At 39.1% G+C, this 9,933-nt stretch overlaps 2 protein-coding genes across 2 annotated transcripts in view; one reads left to right on the top strand and one right to left on the bottom strand.

Moving 5' to 3' along the window:
- Positions 1–813: 813 nt before the first annotated feature.
- On the bottom strand, positions 814–6,356 carry LOC101291707. Its single transcript, XM_004295483.1, has 8 exons — positions 4,953–6,356; positions 4,716–4,840; positions 2,381–3,988; positions 2,026–2,245; positions 1,597–1,782; positions 1,394–1,522; positions 1,031–1,083; positions 814–931 (listed from the first exon to the last, which is right to left on the bottom strand). Exons 1-8 carry the CDS (start codon positions 6,354–6,356, stop codon positions 814–816), a joined length of 3,843 nt encoding a protein of 1,280 aa, XP_004295531.1.
- A 2,521-nt stretch (positions 6,357–8,877) lies between these two features.
- LOC101300513 overlaps positions 8,878–9,933 on the top strand; it is a 2,532-nt gene continuing 1,476 nt past the window's right edge. The window contains exons 1-2 of the mRNA XM_004293838.1: positions 8,878–9,016; positions 9,112–9,249. Coding sequence (XP_004293886.1) covers positions 8,926–9,016; positions 9,112–9,249 — 229 coding nt within the window. The 5' untranslated portion in view covers positions 8,878–8,925. The remainder of the gene's footprint in view (positions 9,017–9,111; positions 9,250–9,933) is intronic.

Genomic DNA, 9,933 nt, shown 5'->3' with positions numbered 1-9,933 from the left:
TATCTGTATACATGAAGTAGCTGAAAGCTATCTTTCTCCAAGTTCTTAAGAATGACAACTCACATAGGCTCCGAGCTCTACAATTTCAAGGACATAAACCAACATAAAGCAGATTCCATAATCCCTTTTTGTACCTGAATGTTCCTTGCAATGTCCTATAATTCTGTTGTATTCTCTTTGTTTCTGCAAATTGTTAAACCTTCCTTCACATCCCAACAGTGGACTAGTACAATAAGGTTACGTCAGCTCTTTTGAGTCTCTTGTTCTTGGCTAGAGTAGAAAGAGAAAAGATTTACTGATTAGGACCGTTTTCAGACCAAATTAAGCTGAAGCTGTTTGGTACTCGGGAAATGAATCCACTTACATTGTTGTGGAGAGTAATTGTAACTGGTAAACAACGTAGGATCTGAACTTTACTGGTTTATTATCATGGCAACACAACAGGTACATATCAAGCATGCATTTCTCTTTTAATGTTGGGAGAGATAAAATCGAGATATTCCGAAAACGAGCAACCTTGTTTGGATTTGCATATATGGTAAGATGAATTATAGAGCTTGTTAGTTGTGGTTTATTTCTCTTCTAAAAAACGTACACTCCAGAGTTCAAAGAGTATATGTGGAAAAAGAGAAACCACCTGTGATGTGCCAATGACTTTGACATTACAAAAATTAAAGTAGATAGTAAATTAGGTAAGGTGAGAATCAATTAGCTTCCTTCCTCTGCCAATTTGTGCTTCACAATGTCATTTAGTTTTACAAATAAAGACGGTCCTCTGAAGCAAGAACTCGTTCACCAGACACCAGTAGAGATTTAAGAATCCATGTATGCCCTCACCACATCTGCAATCGGAGCTTGACAAATCGGACATTTTCCGCTGTTCCATTGCAAATCATGAGCACACTTGAGACAGGTGCACATGTGTCCACACCTATAACATATGAAATGATCATATGACAGAAGATCAGTACCAACAGAATTGTTTGTACTTAAAATGATGAAGAATTTACTTAGCTTCAAAAGCAAGTACCTGTACAATAGTGAATCGATTTTTGCTTCATTGCAAATGCGGCAATTGCCTTTCTTTGTTAACCCATTAGAATTCCTTTTCTTCCCCACTAGACCTGTAACATGAGATTACTGTCAAAAAACTGAGAGTAAAAGGAATGGCGCTTTCGACCAAAAAAAAAAGAAAAGGAATGGTGCCAAAACTATGCTGTCACTCACCATTTTTAGTAGATCGGTTATTATAATTTCGAAAGAGAATTTAAAAGTGTTCTTAGATACTATAAGTGATTCTAAAGGTCAAAAGAAGTGCGAGAGTATATTCTCAAGTACATGGGCTGTAAAGTAGGGAAAAACAGAAAAAAGTTCAGCAGAAACCTGAATGAACATCCTGATTCATGGATTGTTGCATTGTCATTTGCATGTCTACGCAGCTCTTTATTGCTTTTCTTAGCTCAGACATCTCTTGATAGAGTTGTATCATATGCCCTTTCATGTCGTATATCAGCTCCAATTCCTGCAGCGTTAGCTCGATGGATTAAGTAACTTACTTAAACCATATTATGAGGTAATAAAAATGATAAAACTCACCATTAAAGGATGACTGAGGGAGGGAGAGCCTTGCCGATGATTAGCGTTGTAAGATTGAGGTGGTGAACGTTGTGGACTATATCGAAAGGGTGACTGTTGGCGAGGAGATGCAGAAGTGGCTCGGTCTGAATCATCCCCAACTTCATTATCTTGGTAACTCCATGTTGTGAAGTGAGATGGTGAAGGCTGCAATGATGCACGGTCAAAATAATCACTTGCTTCTAGAAATTGACCACTAATTAGGCTCCTTGATTCTTCATCATCATCGTCATTGTCATCATTTTCTTCCTCCTCCTCTTCTGTCATCTCCTCGTCTTCTTGGTCTTGATGTACATGCACCTGTTCTTGTACTTGAACGTAGTCTAGCACTTGTTCTTGGACTTGCACGTATTCTATCACTTGTTCTTGGACTTGGTTTTGTTCTTGTACCTGCACATGTTCTTGCACTTCTTCTGCTTCTTCTTCGGTGCCTGATGGGATTGTGCGATGTTGTAAGAAAGACACCATTTGATTCATTCTATCATAGCTGCTGTCGTCATCTTCTTCTTCTTGACTGACATTGTGACATGTTTGTCTTTCTACACGAGATACCATCAATCTGTCTATCTTATCTCGGAAATCACTAGTAAGAAAGCTTGATACTGTTCTTCTGCATAGAAGAATGGGAAATTCAATTCAGTGAAACGATATGATTGCAAGCTTAAAAGCAAAATTAGAGCAATTAGCCTTTAATTATGAGGCATATATACGAGGAAAGAGAAAACAAAAGAAATGCAAGTGGTACCTTTCAAGGAGTTGGTGTATCTCGCCTTTTTCTGAATTGGAGTTGAGCATCTCTTGGTACCATGATTTCCTAATGTCTTCCCAATAGCTCCGTGGGCGAGAAATCTCACTGATCCAGTCATAATTTGTTTCTCCATAGTACTGGAAATCATCATCATTCTCATCCCAGTTGACCATGGATGTTGTTGTATCTATATTTTCTTGTGAGTCAAAGTTTCCAGCCTCTAAACTTGTTCCATGGCATAATGCATTTTCATTCCAACTGTTCAAGGATGAGGTTGTATCTGCAGTTTCTTGTGTGTCAAGGTTTCTAACCTCTGAACTTGTTCCTTCACATATTTCATTCCCATTCCCATTCCCAATCCCATCCCCACCACTCAAGGGTGTCCTTGTATCTGCACTTCGTTGTGAATCAAGGTGTCTAGCCTCTGAGCATGTGGGTTTCCATATTTCATCCCCATCATGACCATTCGAGGATATTGTTGTATCTGCAGTTTCTTGTGAATCAAGGTTTCTATCCACTGAACCTCTTCCATTCCATAGCTCATTCTCATTCGGATCACACATTGGTGTGGTTGGATTGGCAGTTCCTTGCACATCAAGGTTTGTAGAAACTAAGCTTGTTTCTCGCCTGGTGACCTTTGGACTTGGGCTGGCTACTTGACGAAGATCTTCACTAACATTTGGCAAGGAGCTTTGAGCAGCTGAGCTAGTTTCTTGGAAGGTAACTTCTAAACTTGGGGTCGCTTCTTTACAAACATTTTCACTAGCACGCAATACTGGTGATGTTTTCTGCTGCTCCAAAACATCAACTCTTTCATTAGGCTTATTTGAGGTGGAGGATTTGTCTAAACTTGGGGTCCTTTCTTCACAAACATCTTCACTAGCACGCAGTACTGTGGATGTTTTCTGCTGCTCTATAGCCTTGACTTCTCGATTAGGAGCGCTTTCACCTGGCTTATTGGAGGTGCAGGATTTGTCCAAACTAGGGGTCGCTTCTTCACAAACATCTTTACTAGCACGTAGTACTGTGGATGCTTTCTGCTGCTCTATAACCTTAACTTTTTGATTTCGAGTGTTTTCACTAGGCTTATTGGAGGTGCAGGATTTGTCCAAACTGGGGGTCGCTTTTTCACAAACATCTTTGCTATCACGTAGTGCTGTGGATGCTTTCTGCTGCTCTATAACCTTAACTTCTCGCTTAGGAGTGCTTTCACTAGGCTTATTGGAGGTGGAGGATTTGTCTAAACTTGGGGTTGCTTCTTCACAAACATCTTCACTAGTACGCAGTACTGTGGATGTTTTCTGCTGTTCCATAACCTTAACTTCTCGATTAGGAGTGCTTTCATCAGGCTTGGAGGTGCAGGATTTGTCCAAACTGGGGGTCGCTTCACAAACATCTTCACTAACACGCAGTACTGTGAATTTTTTCTGCTTCTCCATAACCTTAACTTCTCGATTAGGAGTGCTTTCAGTAGGCTTATTGAAGGTGGAGAACTTGTCTACATTAATACTTGTGTTCTTTATCATGTCCTTCTGAAGGCTATTTGGATTAGGCGCATCATCCTGCACTTCGGTGCCCTGCTCAACACTGGTACAAAATTTCTCCCTGAATTTGAGTAAATAGTCAATGTTAACGAAATTATCAAGTAACGAACTTTACTGCCGAGTTCATCAAAGACTTTCCATATGCTTTGATTTTACCAAGATTACACATTACATTCATTATTGAAGACTGAACCTTACACCCAGATCTGATCAATGTTTTATGATGCAATAGTGAAGTGATGACAACTGAAATGAAACACTTTTATTTTTTGAAGCTTAAACAGGAAGCTTCATTCCAGCACTAAACCCTCATAAATTCATAAATTCCAATCTCCTTTTTCTAAACCAAGCATTTCTAGAATCAGACTCATTCATTTCTGAGTAATGTGTATTGACCCCATTGAAACTACAGCACAAAGTGGTCCTTTATACTCTCTATCTGTTTGTACTACAACTCAATCCAACAGGATCATTGAAAGCAAATTCAACATTATTTATGAAGTTTTAAAAATCCACCACATAATTTTATGTTCAATTCAGTTCTGTATTGATCATATGCTTGTGCAGGTTCCCATAGTAGGCCGATGCCCTACCTAAACCAATCATCATATAGGCCCTTAGACCTCTACGTAACCTAAATTTCCAAGATTTTCTTTAATAGCAGAAGCAAAGCTAAAGTGAAAGGAGAAGCCTAGTATCAGAACTACTTTGATATAATGAAATATGAACTATTATATCCCACATTAATATTCAAACCAATTTCTGCTGAAATGAGATTAAAATTATACCTGAGATGCATGATGCTAGATCCTTGCGCAGGTTTGTTCACTCGAGATGGTTTTGGTGGAAGCGGTGGCACATCTGAACCAGCGAATGCCATACCACGTTGAAGCATTCGAAGCCTAAGTAATGACTGCATATAAACATTGGAGAAATGCACTCGTTGTTTAGGATTCAAATTTCAAGGTAAATCAATAACCAACATTTCAATGGAAAATTTGTGTTATACTGAATGAGAAATGCACCTGAATTCGAGTTCGACCACGCTGTGGGAATTCCGATACTGACTTTTGGTTCACCAGCGTGTCAAGTTCCTTATGCCTGTCACGCTCAAACTGCATAAGCAAATCAGCAAATGCCTGCCTCCCTCTTAAGCGTGGTGAGCTTGTAGCATGAGACGAGTTTAGAACATGAGACAAGCCTTTGTGCTCTGATAAGCCTTTGTGTTCTGCCTGATCGACCCCAGAACGCTCACGGAGCAATTCCCTACACGGTGAACTCTGCGTGCTACCATACTGCTGATCATGATCATTACTATTGTCCTCACTCAAGGAAGACGATGGACCCTGTGCAGTCAGTCTTCTAATAATATCCACAACTCGAACCTTTTCTTTTTCTTTAGCATCTAAATTCCGGCTATCATCTGCAATACCTTTGGCATCTTCAAAGGAATCACCGGCATCATAAGTTTCATCAATAGACTCCCTTGCTTTTTCCATCTGGAAATCAGAGTCCCCTGCTTCAATAGAGAAAACAGGATCCCCTGCTTTCTCAACAGGGGACTCTGCCTTTTCTGCTTCAGAAAGTCTTGATGGTGAAGCATTGGTCTCATTCTCGTTCTGATTCTCAGTAGAGCTGAATCCAGAACTAGACCTACTTGTGTCGGATAATTCATTTCCACTGGAATTGGTTTTGAGGGTGTCTGATTTGTGGAGCCTCTGCTCCCAAATTTGAACCAGAGACGAAGCCCCCACTCCTTTTTTGGTGAGATCAGCCAAGCTATCTGTTCTTGCTATAGTCTCTTCCTTCGAAGTTGACGTCCTTGCTGAAGAGGGTGCCGAGTTTGGCACATAATACACCTCTGCGTCTGCGCTCCTCTGCCTCTCAATCGGTTTCGCCACCATTTGTCTTGCGAAATCCCATCGATCAAGAACCCTGACATGCCTCGGGCTCATGACCGAACCAGAGTCATCTTCTCTGTCACTGTTCCTATTGCTGTTCTCATCCTTGTTACATAACACTTCTGCCTCTGCGCTCCTCTGCCTCTCAACTGGTTTCGACACCATTTGTCTTGCGAAAGCCCATCGATCAAGCACCCTAGCATGCCTTGGGGTCATAACCGAACCCGAAGCATCTTCTCTCACACCATTTATGTTGGTGTTCTCATCCTTCTTTGAACAGCAAGAAGCCTCATCGTTTCGAACCCAAGAATCATCATTGTTAACACTCTGGTTCTCGGAGTTGGCGTCATTGGAGCCAGACTTGGGAGAGACTGCAATGCAGAGATGATCCCTCACTAAACTCTTGAGGTTCTTCTGAAAAGCACCCATGGTGGCTCTGGCATTGGTCTCTCTGCACCGGTCACGGCGGTTGTGATCCCTCAAAACGCAACCGAATGGAGCAGAGGGCATTTCAACTGATGATGCCATCTTACCTAGTCTTTCGAATTGTATTGCTTAAATAAATAGCATATTACCCTATAATCTATTCATTTTGGGGTGAATCAAATCCTAACCAAAAGGTAGGAAATCAAAGAACCCGTCTGAAGAAACTGGGTGAGGAGAATTATAAAAAATAAAAAAACACAATCCTCACAAATCCTACATTATCAGAGCAATCTGTAATTTTCTAAGGATTGAAAAAATCCCAATGCTGACAGAGAAGAGAAACAAGCCTCTGGTTTTACACGAAAACAAAGGAGCGGTTTTAGGCCTAAGCCTACCTCAAAACAATTAGATTTTACCTATCTTTAGTAAAAACTCCTTGTAACCCCAAAGAAGCTAAATCAGATACAGAGAGATGGAGATGGAGACAGAGAGGGTTTGGTAATGAAGACGAAGAGAGCAGGAAGGGGGGTGCTAATAAAACAGTGAATTAAGAGTTTGGTGAGGAAAAGGAGGGATTGAAGGAGAGAAAGACGTTGCTATTAGCCGTTGGAAACGTAGGGTCGTATTAGCAATCTATGGCAACCCAAAAAGCTAACTTCACTGATATATTTGTTAATGGAGAGCGTCTCCCAAACTTTCTTACTAGATTATTTTAATCGTAAACACGGCCGTAAGATTTGTAATACACGACTATAATTGAAAATCAGACGACAATACATGTAACGGGGTATAGAATCTATTTCTAGATGCACAAGAATCGGTTATTTTCTTCTGTTTTAGTCTTTCGGATATCTTAAATTAGTTATAAACTTATAATGATTAATTATATTACCATTTTGATTGCCTCTTGTGTTTTTGTTTTAGTCAATGGTCTTTTGGGTGTCCTAATTGAGTTAATTCCATCTCTGAATTTTGTTTAGACCCAAATTACATGCCAATTTGGGGTTTGCCAGGTTCAAACTTCCCTCCAATTCTTTACCCCTTGTTTTTCATTTTTTAAGTTATTACCCTCTATGTTTGGATTTTGTTAATTAGAACATTTCTAACTGCAATGACCAATGCAATCAAGAACATAGAATGTAAACCTCTTTCTTTTCTTTTATTTTTTTTCTTTGTTTTTTTTACCGTATGAATTATTCTTATTTAAATTGTTGATTTGACCATTCAAAATATTGACCACTCATGAATAAATCCAGAAAATTAATGCTTTTACAAAAGTTCATGACTTACAGAGCACGAGTGGGAGGCCATTCGAAATTTTAAACTATTATCTCCAAAGTACGAAGTTGGACTGCTAATTTTGAGTCACAATGAGATCATACTCACAGAGAATGGTCTGGCAAAATTAAAATTGGAAAACGTATGAGGTGTATCAATAAAGCACATTGAAATTTATTGGTTACACGAATTTATTATTGGTTACTTGAATTGAAATCATTATCAAATCATTCAAATGTTAATAAAAATTTGTAAATGTAATGTTATATAGTCTCTAACAGAAAAGTAATTAGTTATTAGTCTGAAACAAATAGGGTTGATACTAAAGTACTAAACCATTCCAGTAGTTGGTCGAGACCAAGGAATCTTAGCTTCTGGGAACATATATATACAACATGATCCATTCAGTTTAATTTTCTTTTTAATATGCACTGATGCATTGTATGTGCATGATGTTTGTTAAGTGTAAAAGATGATATACACTATGAGCGTAACATTGTCGTACTAAACGCATTTAGGTAACAATAATATGACTATATTAGCACATATTTTGCATGAGGATTAGGATGAAAAAGGTTCTGATTTCTTGAACACATCATACAATCCAACACACGAAAGGTAGAATAATATATTGGGGGAAATTAACGTGTGAGGATAACAATTGATGCAGTTAATATCACTACAACAATATGGAGTAATGGCCATACAAGACGTGTGGCGTTTAAAGGTGTTGCAAATCACCTCATGTTTGACATTTTCTCTCATACTCTACCAATACCCACACCAATACCCTCATTTGCTCCATATTATTGTGCTGTACGGTTGTGTGCAAATTAAGTAGTCACTTAAAATTGTGGTTGTGATGAATGTTGAGCAGTAGTGTGTTTACATGGTAGATTGATCATTCAAGTTTTAGTCTAGCTCAGAATATTCCATTAAAACGTATTATATATCAAGTGTTCTCTTGTAATCAACTAGTTACCAAAATTGTGTTAAGCATTAGGAAGTGGCCTTCAAGTTAGTGTAAAATGTTATGTCTGTCAAACTTTTATACGAGGAGACTATGCTACTATACCAAATGGTACTGGTCATCGCTCCAACTTCCAACTTAGATTGCTGTACATTTTTCCTTGTATTTTTATTTTATTCATCAATAGAAAAAAAAAAAAACCAACTTCAATCTGTTCGTAATATAAAAGAAAAAAAAATAAACAAAAGAAAAATAACGAAAATTGAAAAGGGAAAGAAAACTATTTTACTTTTACCCTTTCTACCGGGTAACTTCATTTCTACAGTTAAATTGGCATTCATATATTTCAATGTTTTCACTTGAACTCCTTTGGCTTGTTTCATATACTTGAGCTTCATACAGAGTGAGCGCACTGCGAGCAAGATGCCGATAAGCACGACGGCGATCGGAGCCCTATTGGGGCTGGGCACCCAGATGTACTCCAACGCCCTCCGCAAGCTCCCCTACATGCGCCGTAAGCTCTATTCTTCTTTTTCTTCTTTCAATTCCAATTCAGACTCTCTGGTCTCATGAAAACCCTAATCCCCAATGTCCGATGATCCGATTCAGATCCATGGGAGCACGTGCTGGGCATGGGTTTAGGTGCTATTTTCGTAAACCAGCTCGTGAAATGGGACGAGAAGCTTAAGGAGGACCTTGATAAGATGCTCGATAAGGCCAAGGCCGCCAACGAGCGCCGTTACTTTGGTATTTTTCTGCAAACTGATTTCAAGTTTTGACAATTCAGTTAAATTTTCGTTTTTCGTGCTTGTGATTGTGAAACCCAATAGATAAAGTTTTGTTCTTTGATTGCTAAGCTCGTTTAGCTAGTTTTGTTTTGTGAGGATTTGGGGAATTTCGGAAACAGCTTAGGAAACCCATACCGTTGGTGCTTAATTGTGTGGGGACTATGGAGGGAAATGGATGAAAGTTTCGGTTTTTAGGGGGGTTATTGTTATTATGTGTGGGTTGAACAAGTTGAGAGGCGAAGCTAGAACGTGTTCTAAGTGCGAATGAATGGTAGGGTGAGGGTTTGTGAGACATGTGTTGTGTTTATATACAGCTTAAGATGGGTTTGCACCTCATCCTTTGTAGAAACTGCGAATTGAGCAGGCTATGTTGATGTTTCTGACCAGGGTATCCCACTATTTTTTATTCTTCCTTTTAATATGACCATCAAAGCTATCTGAGAATAGGATGCTTGAAGTGCAAAGATTGAAAGAATGTGCATGTTAGGATCTTAGGGATATGGAGGGAGATGAATGAAAGTTTCTGGTTTTTAGGTGGTTGTTGCTATATGTGAGGTTTGAACTTTGTCAGGTGCAAAGTACGACATTTTTTATGTGAAAAAGAATAGGAAGGTAGTCAAAATGTGTCGTCTCTCTCTCTCTC

The sequence above is a fragment of the Fragaria vesca genome, linkage group LG3 (assembly GCF_000184155.1).
Source record: "Fragaria vesca subsp. vesca linkage group LG3, FraVesHawaii_1.0, whole genome shotgun sequence".
Lineage (NCBI taxonomy): Eukaryota > Viridiplantae > Streptophyta > Magnoliopsida > Rosales > Rosaceae > Fragaria > Fragaria vesca.
The sequence above is the reverse complement of the archived record's forward strand: the minus strand, read 5'-3'. Positions and strand labels throughout refer to the sequence as shown.